This window comes from Vespa velutina, chromosome 3 (assembly GCF_912470025.1).
Source record: "Vespa velutina chromosome 3, iVesVel2.1, whole genome shotgun sequence".
Classification (NCBI taxonomy): domain Eukaryota; kingdom Metazoa; phylum Arthropoda; class Insecta; order Hymenoptera; family Vespidae; genus Vespa; species Vespa velutina.
In genome coordinates, this window is record NC_062190.1 from 518,648 (window position 1) to 533,629 (window position 14,982).

Consider the following 14,982-nt stretch of genomic DNA (forward strand, 5'->3'; position numbering starts at 1 on the left):
ATTTTTCTTCCTTCGTTGCTTCGAATTCCAGGTCAGTGGGCCGCTGTAAAAATTCACCTTCTCGTTTGACGTAGAATACACATAGACGATGACGGACGAATTGATTAAATTTCGCGAAAAGTTCCTTTGACCAGAACGAACCAACGAACGGATCATCTTTTGGCAACGAAATACGGCCTTCGAATTGTGCTCTCGAAACGTTTGCGAACTTGAAATTTGAAAATGTAAACTCTTCCAACTCGTCAATCAAATTGGCACAGAATAGATTTCCTTTTTATGCAATAGAAAATTCTAACGAATGTCTTGGCATTATTGAAAATCGATATATTTATAGTAAATCGTTTTTTTCAATCTTAACAATGAATATTCGTAATCGAAATTTTAAGTTAGAAATCGTTCATAAAATGAATATAAATCGGCAATTTAGAAATAATTTGTAATAATTCGATTATCAATGATCTAAAATACATTAAGAAAGAATTTTTATTCGTTTCATCAATTGTATTCGAAAGGTTCAATTAAAAATCTCAATAGGTATGATCCGATTTGATTCGAATCGAAATAGCGACTCTATGTTTTCGACATTTTCGAGATAAATGTTTCTCAAAATTTTCTCGGAGAAGTTTTCTATGTATCGTTCTTGAACAATACAAATCCCCTATCTGACTTTTCGTTCTCGATTATTCTTTTTAGCAATGTCATATATTCTCGATCATTGAAGAAAAAGGAATATTGGAATCAGTGAGCGTGAGACAGACTGAAACAATCGCTCCAGAATCTATCCATCGTATGATAAAGGTGAGGCAAGACACCGAAGAGCGCATGTGCTTCGTCCGTGTAAGTAATCTGTTCGAACATTATATCGGCTTTCTCTAAAGCCTTTGCCAATGCCAATGATTGTTGATAATGAACGTTATCATCGCCGCTACCATGTATCAACATAAACTTCTTCCCTCGAATATCCTCCACTCGTCTTGACACGTCCGTTCCATTGTAACCACCAAGATTGTCCTCTGGTGTTGGAAGACCCATATATCTTTCCGTATAAATCGAATCTGCAAAAATATAGTATTTTTCGATCATTTTCCCTCATCAGTGTTCTCTTCCCATCTTTTTCTCTCTCTCTCTCTCTGTCTCTCTCTCTCTGTCTCTCTCTGTCTGTCTCGAATGCTATCTCTAATAAGAAAATTTATTTTACTTTTAAAGTTAGAAACGAAAACCTGAAATAAAAAATTATGTTCCCAACTTTCAAAGTTAGAGATAAAAACGAAAAATAAGAAATTGCGTTTATAACTTTCAAAGTTGAGGACAAAAACGGAAAAATAAAAGATTATGTTTCTTTTGATGAAGAACAAATGTTGTTTAAATGAAAAATAAAATGGGATTGTTTCAATTTGAAAAGTAATTTCTCGTTAAAATAAAAGAAGCGAACAGAGGAATGTAAGCAGAATTTTATTAAAAGACTTGCAAAGAAATTCCTTACCATAATAAATCCAAGAGGATACTGGTGCTACGGCTATTCCGCACTTAAAGACAGAAGTTAGGTCTTTTGCCAAAATCATGGCACTGCAGAAGCCACCGTAACTCCAGCCCCAGACGCCCGTTCTCTTAGAATCAATCCAAGGAAACATTTCTTGAAGTTTTCTAAAAGAAAAATATACGAATTCTCAGAATTTCGATTATGATTTAAAAAATTAATTACTTCGTAATATATCAATTTTCAATAATATCTTTTAAATATATAAATTTTCAATATTTTGTTTACCTGGTTACGCTAATCTGATCCTCAACCTCAACGGTACCTAATTTTCTATAAATCTCAAAAAGCATTTTGCTACCCTTATTCGATGATCCACGACCATCTATGTAAGCATAGATCACACTACGATTCGTCGTCATATACGCATGATAACCGTACGAAGCAACGTCAATTATTTTTGCCGTATTTGGTCCAGCGTATCTGTGTCGAGAGAAAAAGAAAAGAAAGAAAAATCCAAATAAATGTAAGAAAAAGAAAAAAATACGAACACAATAAGAGAATACAAAAAAAAAGAGGAATAATTTTAAATGGAAATTGAGATTCTCCTTGTTTAGGAAGATCAATCATACTATTCCTAATGACATCGAAATGAACTCGTTAATAGCGAATGCGATATAAAAATATATATATATATGTATATATATATATATATGTACATAAATATATATTTCTTACTCTTAGAAAATACTCTTCGTTCGTTTAAAAGAAATAAAAGTCTGTTTTTCACGCAACAATGATTTTTAATGATTTTCTTTAAAAGCAATACCTTAATTCACCTACTCAATTTTAAGGAATTAAATCGAATAGGACATCACAAGTAGAAATCTTTTATTATGGTATCGATAAAGTGTATATCTTTCTATCTGATCACAAAATCGAATCGATCGTCGTATGATATTAACCGATAATAATACAACTATTATCGTCGAATATTTATGATTTTCAGTTGATATTCGCAAAGGCTATTAAAAACGAGTTTGTACGTAGACATATCGACGTTAATTTTGAGCACTTTGGAATAATCTCTAAAGTGACAATAATATTTTTCTCTGCATCTCTTGGGTCTATTCTGACGTGATATTATATTTAAAATTAATTAATAAAGGAGGAAAAGATTTTTAAAAAAATATAAGGTTTTTCAAAAAATTACACTGAAGTATTATACTAAATTATATCAATTTACATTCTTAGTATAAACTGTTCTACACCAAACATGCTCAAATACGATTAGAAACTTTGAAATTTGTTGAGAACATTATGTTTGTTATTGTAGATAGTTAAGCTCTTATTACTTTTATGTTTAAAACGAGTTAAATCTTTTAAGAAAATTTTTTCCTAATGAACTTGTAAATAAAATAAAAGTAGTGAGAAAAAAAAAAGAAAAAATTGGAAGAAGAATTTTGATAGGAATTATTTTAAGAAAAAAACTTATTGTTAATCAAAACTTGTGAAAGATTTAAAATAAAGAGTTAAATGACCGAACTATATAAGCCAAAATCGATTAATTCAATTCAATTTCGAAGCACGAAGTCGATTTACTACGATTCGAAGTGAATTCTATACATTTTTCAGAAAAGCACGTCGCTTTATTTTCTCGTAAAAGAGAAGAGAAAGAAGGGGCCAAAAGTCTAGCGGTAGTTTCGCGAACTCTCTGCTGTAGGATTATCGTGCTATTCTTAAAACGAGAAGGGCCGTTTGCAAGATGCAGTTAAGGAAGGAAAAGAAAGTACTTACACATTGACCAACATCGGATACGATTTACTTTCGTCGAAGTTGTGCGGTAGAAGGAGTCTGACTTTACTCTCGTAACCGTTCGCTCGAACGTATAAGTCTTTGACAAGAGGTAACTCTCTCCTTGCAAGTTTACTTCGTAAAGACAGATTGTTTTCCCATGAATAAACTTTTTTGTGAGTATTATCGAAAATACCGACGATCATTGGATCGGGACCTTGACAGATTAAAACGTAATGCTGTCCAAATGGCGAGAAAATTGCATCTGCGTATGTACACGCATTACCTGTAAAAAAAAAAAAAAAAAAAAACAAGAAACGAATGATATACCTAATAATAATAATTACTTTAATACCTAAATAATTTTTTCGTAATTAGATATTTGAATAAATATTTCTTTCGTAAAGATTCGTAAAGATTCTTAATCCACTTTTTAATACTTCATAAAAATATAATTCGTACATAATAATTGTTTGATTTCGATGAAACTTTTGACGAACAGAATTTCGCGATACGTTTTTAATACGTAAAAGAAAGAAATAATTATGACTTTCCCATTCTACTCTTCGGCATTCATACTTCGAAATTCTACTCTTCGAAATTCATGCTTAGAAATTCATACTTCGAAATTCTACTCTTCGAAATTCATGCCACAATATTTTACGCTCTACGAGAGAGAGAGAGAGAGAGAGAGAGAGAGAGAGAGAGAGAGAGAGAGAGAGAGAGAGAGAGAGAGAGAGACTATGAAAAGGGAGAAAAAAAGGATTATTTAATCCTTGGAGGACGAAATATTTTTTTCGAATGTTCTTGTCGGTGAGTCGGATGCACTTTTTGCATAAAGCGACATTATTTATTGCGTAGTAATTGTAGTATTCTTCGTTTCTTTTTAAAGAACAATTTCATTACCATCGCTGTTATCATATCAGTATCTATTATCTAAAAAGATTTATATTTCTACAGTTTTCATTTGATATATCATCGTCGTAAATGCAGCTTGCATTTGCGGAATTTGTCCGTAAAGGGTTAATATTCGCATATCTAAATGATAAAATTGTGTATATGCTTGCGTTATCACTCTTTGTGCGAATTTCGTTGAATCGGATGTGAATAAGTTATGAAATATAGAGCCGAGAGGAACGCTCGATCTAATTTCAATGGTAGAAATTCAACGAAATTATAGAAAAGAGAGAATTCTAAACGTCCAATAATTCGTATTATAAATTTATGTACACGTATACTTGTACATAAAATATAATTCGAAGATTTGTATCGTTAAAACGATCGATTAAATTTAATTTAATGTTCGATCTTGATGAAATGAAAAAGAAAAAGAAAAAAGGAAAAGAAAATCAGACAAATAAAATAAAATCATTTAGAATTAGAAGAAGAAAAAGTTACTCTCTTGTGTGAAACTTACCTTCTGGCGTTAGGACGTTGCAGGATATGCAAGTAGGTTTCTCACTACCATCGACTGGCACAGAATATAAATTTCTTTGAGATGGTTCCCCGGGTCCAGTGGCCAAGTAGTAAATTCTACCATGGGAATGATCAATTGCACGAATATCTTGTACCTCTGTGATACCTGGAGTTAAATCCATTTGAATCGGTGATGATCGAAGAGTATAGTCGTATCTCGTGACATGATGAAATCTTCCAGCCTTCGTACCTGACGAACGAAAAAACAAAACAAAATACATTAATGAACAATTCGAGCTTAAGGGAAAAAAAAAAAAAAAGAAAACAAATAAAAAATTCGAGAAATATTCGAGCTATCCGATATTTCGGAGAATAGAAAATTCGCGTTCGATCGTATTATTTAGTATAATTTAAATCTAATATCAAATACGATAACTCATTTGCTTTTAAAACTATGCACCCACTTTTCATACCACAGCATATATTTCATTCGCAATCTAAAGTTTCAAAATATCGAAAACTGAAGTATCCTCGGACAGAAAATTTAATCCATAATGTCTGTCTATATTTCTCTGGCAGCTTCATTTCAGAAATTTAAAAAAAAAAACGATATATATATATATGCACTCTTGATTTGGTCTTACGAAATGATTCATTTCATAATAGAATGCAACGGTTTCGAAAATATTATAGAGACATTTCGCAAACATACCAGACGGTTGTAGTTTCCGCATGTAAACGAAATCTTTGTAGAAGAACAGATTTTTTATTTCCACCCATCCCTCGTGTTCCACAACGTCCAATGTCTTAACAATTTCACCGTACTTATTATACCAAACTATTTCAGTCTTGTTTTGTACGCGATTAGACCACATAGCAATGACATGATCAAAATCTTTCCATTGAACGTTGGACAGTACATTGTCTCTGTGTCGTTGAACGAAAAAGAAAAGGTCGTAAAGTGTAAGTAAAAAAAAAAAAAAAATAGGAGATATTTCATTTACCTAAGCAGAAAGAAATGTCACTCACGTGCCAACAACCTCAATGGGAGCCTTCAAATCGATCTTATTTAACGTAGGATCGTGAAGATCGACGAGCGTCAAAGATACCACAGGATTCGAAGTGCCAGCCTGAAAATAGGAAAGACAGAGATCGATCAAAAGAATAATCCCGTTAGTATGATTATAGAACGTCTTTACTATCCTCGTTTCTATCCTCTTTCCTAACGTTCATCCTCCACAGCCACCATACTTTTTTTTTAAATCCAGATAAGTCGAAATAAATCAAAGTATCCTTATGAGAAGAGAAAACACAGGGAAAAGAAAAAGAAAGAACGAATGAAGGGACGACCTATCGTCGAAGTTAGTCTCTTATCGACGATACAGGCAATCCTAGAGACCCCGATCGAGAAGGAAAACCGCAAAGCACTTTGGGTTTGTTCGAAACCATCTAGTTTGGTAGAGGTGAGGTGTACCTCGATAATGGGATTATCCGCGAAGAACGTACCGATACACGAGCGACTAAAATGGCCTCTAGCTCTTTCTACTCTTCATGAAGAAGAAGAAGAGGATTAAATGAAACCAGCTACACGGGAGAAGAGTGACGGAGGGAGGGAGGGAGAAAAAGATAGAGAAAAAGACGATAACCCTTTTCATTCTACGAAAGCCGCCAAGCGTGTCGCTGCCAAGACTTTTACGCCCGTTTTAAATCGTCGCTTCTGTGATACCTCACTAATCTACGGACGAAAAAACAAAGCTAAAGGATTACTCAAGCTGATCCTCTTTCAACGACGAGTTGCTTTCTGTGACATCCAGGAATGAATAAATCCTTGCGTGTTTCGATCCATTCATTGCTTGCATGAATATCAACGTTTTACGATTCTGTTTCGATGTGGGTTCAAGAAAATTATTATTTACCATTTCTAAATGAGATGGTTGAATAGGATTATAGAAATGGATGGCAAATCAACGGCTTGTCAATCAATCTAAATATTTCAGTCGTCAACGAATACCGTGGATTGAATAATATCGAGCAATAACATGAATCGAGATCTCACCTTAGGGTACTTGATCTTCACTTCCGTGGGATATTGGTCCACGAGATTGCCGGGTTCTCCATAATGAAGGTACAAGATTTCTTGCACATTTCTGTCGTCGAAAGATGCGTAAGCTAAGTGACTACCATCTGGTGAAAACCATATGGCCGATGATCCATGGAACACTTCCTCTGTGATAACAATTGTTATTATTCTTAACGAATTTTAATGATGCAGCGTAATCATCGAAATCAAAAAAAAAAAAAAAAAGAAAAAAGAAAGAAAAGAAAAAAAATCCAACTTAGTAGGAAATATTTTTTACAAAGAAATCAATACTTTTCGTATAATAAACGTTCGAATCGAACTTTTCGATTTTAATCTTTTAAAAATGTTTTAATTTCTATAAACAAAAATCGATCTAAGGAAAAAATTTTTAATATTTTCGTCTATATATGTAAATGTTTACGATAAAGAACAATGGACTCGTTGAAAAATTTGTAATTTTGGATATTGGTATCTGAGTACAATGAATAATTCATTAATCACTGTTACCTTCGTAAACCCAATCAGGCACGCCATTGTAAACTATTCCGACAATGCCATCATACGTCACTCTTTGAACATCATTAAAACCGTTGTTAGAGAAACGCATGTAGTAGATATCGTTATCGAGAATATATATCAAATCGTCTGTTAGTGGTGCCCATTTGGCAAGCGCTATATGCATCCCATTAGCAATTTTATCATATCCTCTGAAAGAAAAAAAAAAAAAAATAAATAAATAAATATAATAAATTGATTAGAATGCACGAGCCAATAATTAGACTGCACGGTCATGTTTATATTTCGAGTAATTGCAATATCGATCGTCAGGTTCAAAGATTAAAAATATCTTCATTGAAAAAATAATTGTTTGATTTTATTTATAAAGCATCTGATAAAAAAAAAAAAAAAAAAGAACAATACAATTTGCTTTGTAAGCGATACGGGATTGATCAAATAAGAAAACTCGTATTTTATCTTTTAGTAACATGATCTCTTTCTCTCTCTCTCTCTCTCTCTCTCTTTCTGATAAATCCTCTGCTATTTAAGATTCTTATCGTTTTAATTTATTGTTGTATAGCGATAATAAAAAAAAAAAAAAAAAAAAAAAAAAAGAAAATATTAGTTTCAAAGCAAGTAACACTATATAAAGATAAGGTAAACATTTTACTTACCCAAGTTCAATATCATAAATGACGTATCTCATGAATTTCGAATGTCGGAATCCCTAAAATATAAATTACTAGAATCCTTCTAATACGAATTTATTAGTGATTTATAAAAAAAGAAAAGGAGAAGAAAAAAAATTTCATACTCACCTTTTGAAAATCGTATCCTATCAGAAGAAATCGTCCTTTCGGCGATAACGCGTAATGCGTGACTATGTAATCGTCCTAGAAAAGATTTAGTATCTATAGAAAAAAAATGATTTCATTCATGAACAAAAATATATAATTCTTATTATAATCACATAGGTATAGGTGGGACATATCGAAATCATCATCTTCAAGATTATTTGAAGTTAAAGAAATGGTTAAAATCACGCGATTGTATTACCATGCTATAACAATCCAATGACTTTTTTTACCATAACCGATGAATCGACGATCACAGTCAATCGTTGCTTGATAACGTCAAATTGAAGAATATCTCCCGTCATTGTATCCGTATAAACTATCGTGGTATCCGATGTCCAAGTGCCATTGAAGGTGTAAGCTAGAAAATCGGCAGTGTAGGTTTCTTCAAGGTTGAAGGGTTCTTTGGAAAGATTCTGACCATCCTGAGTCTCGAGTATCCCATCCAAGTTGTCCTTGTCGATAACACGCGTCACTACTATACACGCAAATATCGATCATCTTTAGATAAATTTTATTAGAACGTAATATCTATATATCCGTTCGTTTTTTATACAAATTGATATTATTCGACTATTATGCTTGCTCGTACTAAATTCAGGTCTGACCGCTAACATGATTTATCTACTTTACGTTTTGGAATATACATGGAAAAGTTAGATAAACTAAATGGTCGGTCGTGTTTCAACTAAATGCACTTTGCAATTTGTTCGCGATAACATTATTAAAAAGTTTACAGGCTCATTCAATGACTTGCCTTTATCTAGGACTCTACGACTTTTAAATTAACAGTTTAACAAGGTGTTACCTTTTAAGTGATAGAAAGTCAAAGTTTTTTTTTTTTTCTTTTTTTATACATCCGGCATTGTTATGATAATGGACTTTATGAATTGTAGGTTAATTATGATCGTCTACTATTTCACCTACTACTTATTAAGATGATGAAAATTTCAATGGAAAATCCATGCAATGATTATGAAATTATATGATTTCGATAATGATACTCGATTAGATCGCCATACTTTATCGATCATATCGACGTTATCGCCTCTTTCTATTTCTTATCCTTTATTTTCAATTTTAATTCAATATCTTCGGGCACTACGATTTAGAGTGACGCTCGAATAGTACGTGCTGAGAGATGAAATTAGAAGTTCGAAAAATGTTACGGAAGCGTGTAATCGAACGTCAGTAAAGGCGTGTAAATTCAAATAATAAATCTTTCTTTCCGTGAGAAATAGAATTGAGAATTCTAGAGAAATAATACGATAACGTACGAAATGACAACTATTCTAATCTTATTAATACGTTAACGCGTATATCTTATCGTTCATATTTTTATCAGGAGAAAAATTTTTAAATTAGTTTATATATAAAAAAGAACAAAAAAAAAAAAAAAAAAAGGAAAATTCGAACAACTAGGATATTTATTTATTCTACTGTATTTAAATTCATGTAAATTAGTCCAACGGTTTACCTGTTCGCGCTGCCAATAAGACAAAGAAAAGGCCGTTAAGAAGTACGAAACTTCGTAGTGGAACCTGAAAAGAATTTCAAACTATGGAGAATGTTGCGATATTAAAAATTACAGATCCAGACCAACGTTCCCTTTAACTTTCAACCATTTTTCCCCCTTTTTCCCCTCTTTTCCTCGTCATTTGCGAAGGCAAGAAATCAGAAGAAACGCATAAAGTAACCTAAATGCATATCTCAGAAACAGGAAAGTGTTCGAACTGTAGAAAGAAATGAAGGGAGGAAGAACATTTCGAGTAGGACGATAAGAAGGGAAAAGGAAGGGTAGAGAAGAGAAGAGAAAAGAAAATGAAAAGAAGAAAATAAAGAGAGAAAGAGAGAAAGAAAGAGAGAGAGAGAGAGAGAGAGAGAGAGACGACGTCTACGTGACAGAAAACTTTTGGCAATGGAATGTACGGCATTGCACGAGGTCGCTTTGGCTGCAACGACAATAATTCCATACTCGAGAACAAGCCTAAAAAGCACTAAAAGCTATGAAATTATTGTCGTCGTGCCAACTTCTAACTGCGCTCGTAAACTTTTTTATCGAGGCACAATGTACGATGTCGGGTCTGCTATGCGAAATATCACGAAACCGGAGACTTTCGAAGGTTTTCTTAATTTTCCGATTGGATGTATGCACATATAATCGCACAATAAATATATATATATATATATATATATATATATATATATATATATGTACGTAAAATTCATACACATGTTTGTTAACGCGCGTTTAAGGATAAAACGAGAAAGTAAAAAAAAAAATAGCACGCATATGAGAGAATACGTCGCACACGTCGAGTATGCCCTTTAAATGTTTGACTTTCGGTCCTATTCAGAAAGCAAATTAGAGCAAATCACACGATTATTACTACGAGAACACTAAGCTCGATTATGATGCATATCATTATCTGCGGCACTTGTTTAATCTTTCAAAGTAAAAGCGAAACGATTATTAAGATTAATTAATACAAATCAATCACCTTTTTTTTTTTTACTTTGCTAGTTCCAAATAATTCGGTAAAATAATTTTTATCACAAATTCATATAAACGTTGATAAATTCTTAAATCATTCCAAGTTAAGGAGAATCCTTTTTTTGTTTTTTTCTTTTTATGAAAAAGAATTTCTCATCTCTTACTCGCTGGAATGGAAATGTGATTTATTATTAAAACAGTATTCTCTCTCTCTCTCTCTCTCTCTCTCTCTCTCTCTCTCTCTCTCTCTCTCTCTCTTTCTCCGTACGCGTAGGAATTTTTAAGTTTTCGACATAGATTCTTTACAGATCGAAACTATGAAATAGATAGAAATAAGGTAAGTAGTTCGAAATCTTTTAAAAGTTTCACGGATATAAAGTCCAGTTAAGAATCGAACGATTCTTTAGCGTTGCTATCGATCGATATCGACTCTATCTCGTAAACCGGTCAATGCACTAGGCAGTCGTTTTATGAAACAATAAACGATTATAGATATCGATGAATCGAGATATCACGGACGTGAAGTTATTTGTTTAAAAAATAATATTATTCGAAAGGAATTTACTGGAAATAGTCATTAAAATGCATTTAAAAAATACATAAAGAAGAAAATGAATTGGTAACACGCATAGATTTATCTCGCACATCGACATGTATTTCCTTAATCTTTCTCTTCCTTCGTCGATCAAGAGAACGATTAGATTTTTTGGATTATGCCATATAATTTGTAACTCATCGTTGCTATATGACATGCACGTATACGTGATTAACATTATATAGGTAATAATTTTAACTATGGTGAATGATTATCGTTGCCGTGATAACACCATACGTGACTTCCGCGATAATGAAAAAGTTCAATTTTTTTTTCTTTTTCTTTTTTTTTTTTTTTTTTTTTTTTTTTTGTACGCCGTTATTATTCGTCCGGTAACGATGTACTAGCAACGATAGATCGTACAAATGTTATTCGTGATCGAATTCGTCCTTGCTATAATCGAGACTATATGTGACTGGCAAATAAGGAAACACGACAACGGGATTTAAAAAAAAATGAAGAGAAAAAAAAAGAAAAGAAAAAAAAGAAACAAATTTGGTCGTCTCCGGAAATAACCGGTTTGATATGAAAAGTAGAATGAGAGATGTATATATTTGATCACGTGGTTAATTACGAGCCGAATAATTAAAGGAATATATGACGTATCTATTATAATGTATACTTACATAAAAGCACTTTGCGTATTACGTACGTAAATTCATCTCGAATATATACTTTCTGATTAATACTTTACATAACGTAATTAAATCATATTTTTCTTTTTTTTCTTTTTTTTTTTCTTTTTTCTTTTCAATTTATCGTAGAACAAGGACCGTATGCCGATAAATAATTGAGCTCGACAAATTTAACGACAATCAAGCAATAAAATATCTTTCATTTTACGAAAATATCAAACAGAGATGTTTTTTAAAGAATACCAATGTAAGAGTATACGAGTATTCACACAGGGAGTAATATAGTAGATATATAGTTTAATGTACGTTCACCTACCATGTTTCTTAGGGATGAAGGAGAGCGCACACGTGTCGATTGCGAGGGATCTTCTTCGACGATGATCGAAAAGCCCGACGTTCCAACAGATCCCAGGAGAACGTTGGAGGAAGACTGATCGATCAAGTATTTTGCCGACGTGTTTATATTCTCATATGCTCCCACCTACTTCGATAAATTGTAATTTTTTGTCGTTTTTAACGTTTTCTCTTCTCTTTCTCTCTTCTTAATCTCTCTCTCTCTCTCTCTCTCTCTCTCTCTCTCTCTCTCTCTCTCTCTCTCTCTCTCTCTCTCTTTATTTCCTTCTGTTTAGTCGTACATATGTAACATACATACATAACAAATCCATGAGATACATGCGTGCTCTTTCTCTTATTTTCCCCACTCTATTCTCTTTCTCTGTTTCCTCTTCTTTTCACTTGCTCTTCTTTTCTCCTATTTTAATTAGTTCATAGCCGAGTTTCGATTGATCGGATCGACGATACACGAGCGACGATTTGTCTATTTCAACTTCCTTTCTAACTTCCTGATTTCACGAGAGGTTCTCTTAAAATGAAAAAAAAATAATTTTGATAACCCAGAAACCACATCCACATCCGGCAAGGCTCGACATTGTCATCGTTGATAAATATTACAGATTACACCGATATTTTGCTATATTAGATTTTCTTTTGTTTTTATTAAACGATCGTAATGGCAACGAGTGTTATTAAGAAATGATGATGATAATTTATTTTATCTAATTTTAATGATCGTACAATTGCAACAATCTTTCGTAAGTTTTCTTAAAACGATTATTTATTTGATTATTCCGATCGTTAACTATTTACACGTAGAAAACTTTCTCTGATCATAGCTCAATGTATCTTCGAACTTGAAGCGTCAAGGACAACGTTATCTTGTACGATAAGGGACAGGCAACTTGTTCATCGAATATCTTTCTAACGTTTCTCAAGTCTTTGATGTCCTTCAATCACTTTATCGGTCATCAAGTATTCATATTCATCTAATACATTGAGATTCATCAATTCGTCGATAAACAATTCAAATATTTAATTTATAGAAATTATTTGTTATTTACTTGTCTCTAAATTCCGACGATATCGTTGTCTTACGTCTCTTTCTCTCTCTGTCTGTGTGTGTGTGTCTATGTGTTTATATGTTTTTCTTTGTCGAGAAATAAAAAAAAAAAAAAAAAAAAAAAAACGAAAGAAACGAAAGAAAAAGCATTTTAGAATTCATATTTCCCGATGAGTTTTCAGGGTCGACGCAGGGTCGACTACGTTATCCGTTATGACGAAACGTTCATGGATCGTTACGATTGGCACGTGACGACTATGAAAACGAACTGACCTTATTATATCGCAGTTATGCTAAATAAAGTTCTACGTGAGGTATTAAAGTAAATAACTATTGACCGTTGTCTCTATTCGTCAATTTTGTAATTATCTTTGATAGTTAACGTTTTAACATTAAGATCAATAATCGTTCCTAATGTCTGTTATGTCGTACATTTAAATCGAAAAAAAAAAAAGAAAAAAAAAAAGAAAATAACAAAATGTCACCAATTTACCAAATCCTTCTAATTATTAAATTATGTTATTACAAACATCGATCATATTAGAGCATCGGCCGATATTTTTTAATATTCATATATTTTAATATATAAATATGATCAATAATATAAATCGATAACCTATGGTCATCGTTGATATCAATATAAACGAATAAATACAAATTAACGATTAAACTGATAATATTAATTATTTCCATTAACTATTGCTATTTTCTACATATATTAAATACTTTTCTATATAGACTTGTTTTTCGAATTAATCTCAAGCGTCTGTCATTGAGAAGAAATAAATTTCAATATTACAAAATATATTCTCATTCTTATCGATGTATCTAAATTTATCTCTACCTTACATTTCAAATAACTTTGATCGAAATTCTTCCCTCGAGAAGAGCTTTCTTTCTGCATACCGTTGACTTCAACAATGTCTCTTATTTAAATTCATAATGAATTTAGAATTTGAACAATAAGCATGTCAAAAACACTTTTATCCAGTTCGTCACTTTTTACTAGGATTATTAGGATGTAGAGAATAAAATAATTCAAAGGAAAGTTGCGACCTTTGCATCGTAAAGTCGACCTACGAACTGATTTGTAGATTAGTGACCCTTCGTTTTGCTACATCTTTATTCGTGACACGTGACAAAGTATGAGAGGAGGGGAAAATGTAGCAGCCATTCCATTCCTGCTGTCATCGTCAAAGACCTATTATCATCGATTATCATTATCATCGTCGTTATTCCGTTACATATTAGAGTTGGACCTTCCACAAGTGCAATTGAAAGTCAGCGACGAAAGATATCGGTCAAACATATTATGCAATCTGTTAATTATCGCGAATAAATCGTGAATGATAATATTACTGGAGCATTAATCATCGAATCCAATCTATAAAAGTAATCGTTTTTATACTGATATTAATCGATTAAAAATAAAAAAAATATATATATATATATAAAGATTCTTATCAAAGATTTAACCATACTCAATGAGTATACGCTTAATTCAATAGTCAAAAGTAAACAAATTGGCTCATTACTCTAGAAGACTGCTGACCTGATTAAAAATGATACTGCAGTACAAATAGATTCGTTATGGCTTGTTAATGCACTCGACCATTTACTATTTGGCAAGCTCGATGTATGCTCAACGAAGCTAATTTTCCATCAATCATGAATCATATGAAAGATTATAATTAGTAATTTCTAATGATTGATAAAAAAATGTTGAAATAAAAAATAGTGGAT

At 32.3% G+C, this 14,982-nt stretch overlaps 1 protein-coding gene across 2 annotated transcripts; it reads right to left on the reverse strand.

Annotated features, from left to right (window-relative positions):
- Positions 1-465: 465 nt before the first annotated feature.
- LOC124947762 (venom dipeptidyl peptidase 4) lies at positions 466-14,310 on the reverse strand. Of its 2 annotated transcripts, XM_047490364.1 has the most exons (15): positions 14,089-14,310; positions 12,160-12,705; positions 9,597-9,660; positions 8,353-8,597; positions 8,084-8,158; positions 7,940-7,992; positions 7,275-7,474; positions 6,744-6,913; positions 5,717-5,817; positions 5,400-5,614; positions 4,689-4,937; positions 3,275-3,557; positions 1,766-1,960; positions 1,484-1,644; positions 466-1,055 (listed from the first exon to the last, which is right to left on the reverse strand). In XM_047490364.1, exons 2-15 carry the CDS (start codon positions 12,160-12,162, stop codon positions 739-741), a joined length of 2,331 nt encoding a protein of 776 aa, XP_047346320.1. In that variant the 5' UTR covers positions 12,163-12,705; positions 14,089-14,310; the 3' UTR covers positions 466-738. The 2 variants fall into 2 exon arrangements, with proteins under 2 accessions (XP_047346320.1, XP_047346321.1); XM_047490365.1 differs by lacking the exons at positions 9,597-9,660; positions 12,160-12,705; positions 14,089-14,310 and having other exon boundaries at positions 8,084-8,176; positions 8,353-8,489.
- Positions 14,311-14,982: the final 672 nt, after the last annotated feature.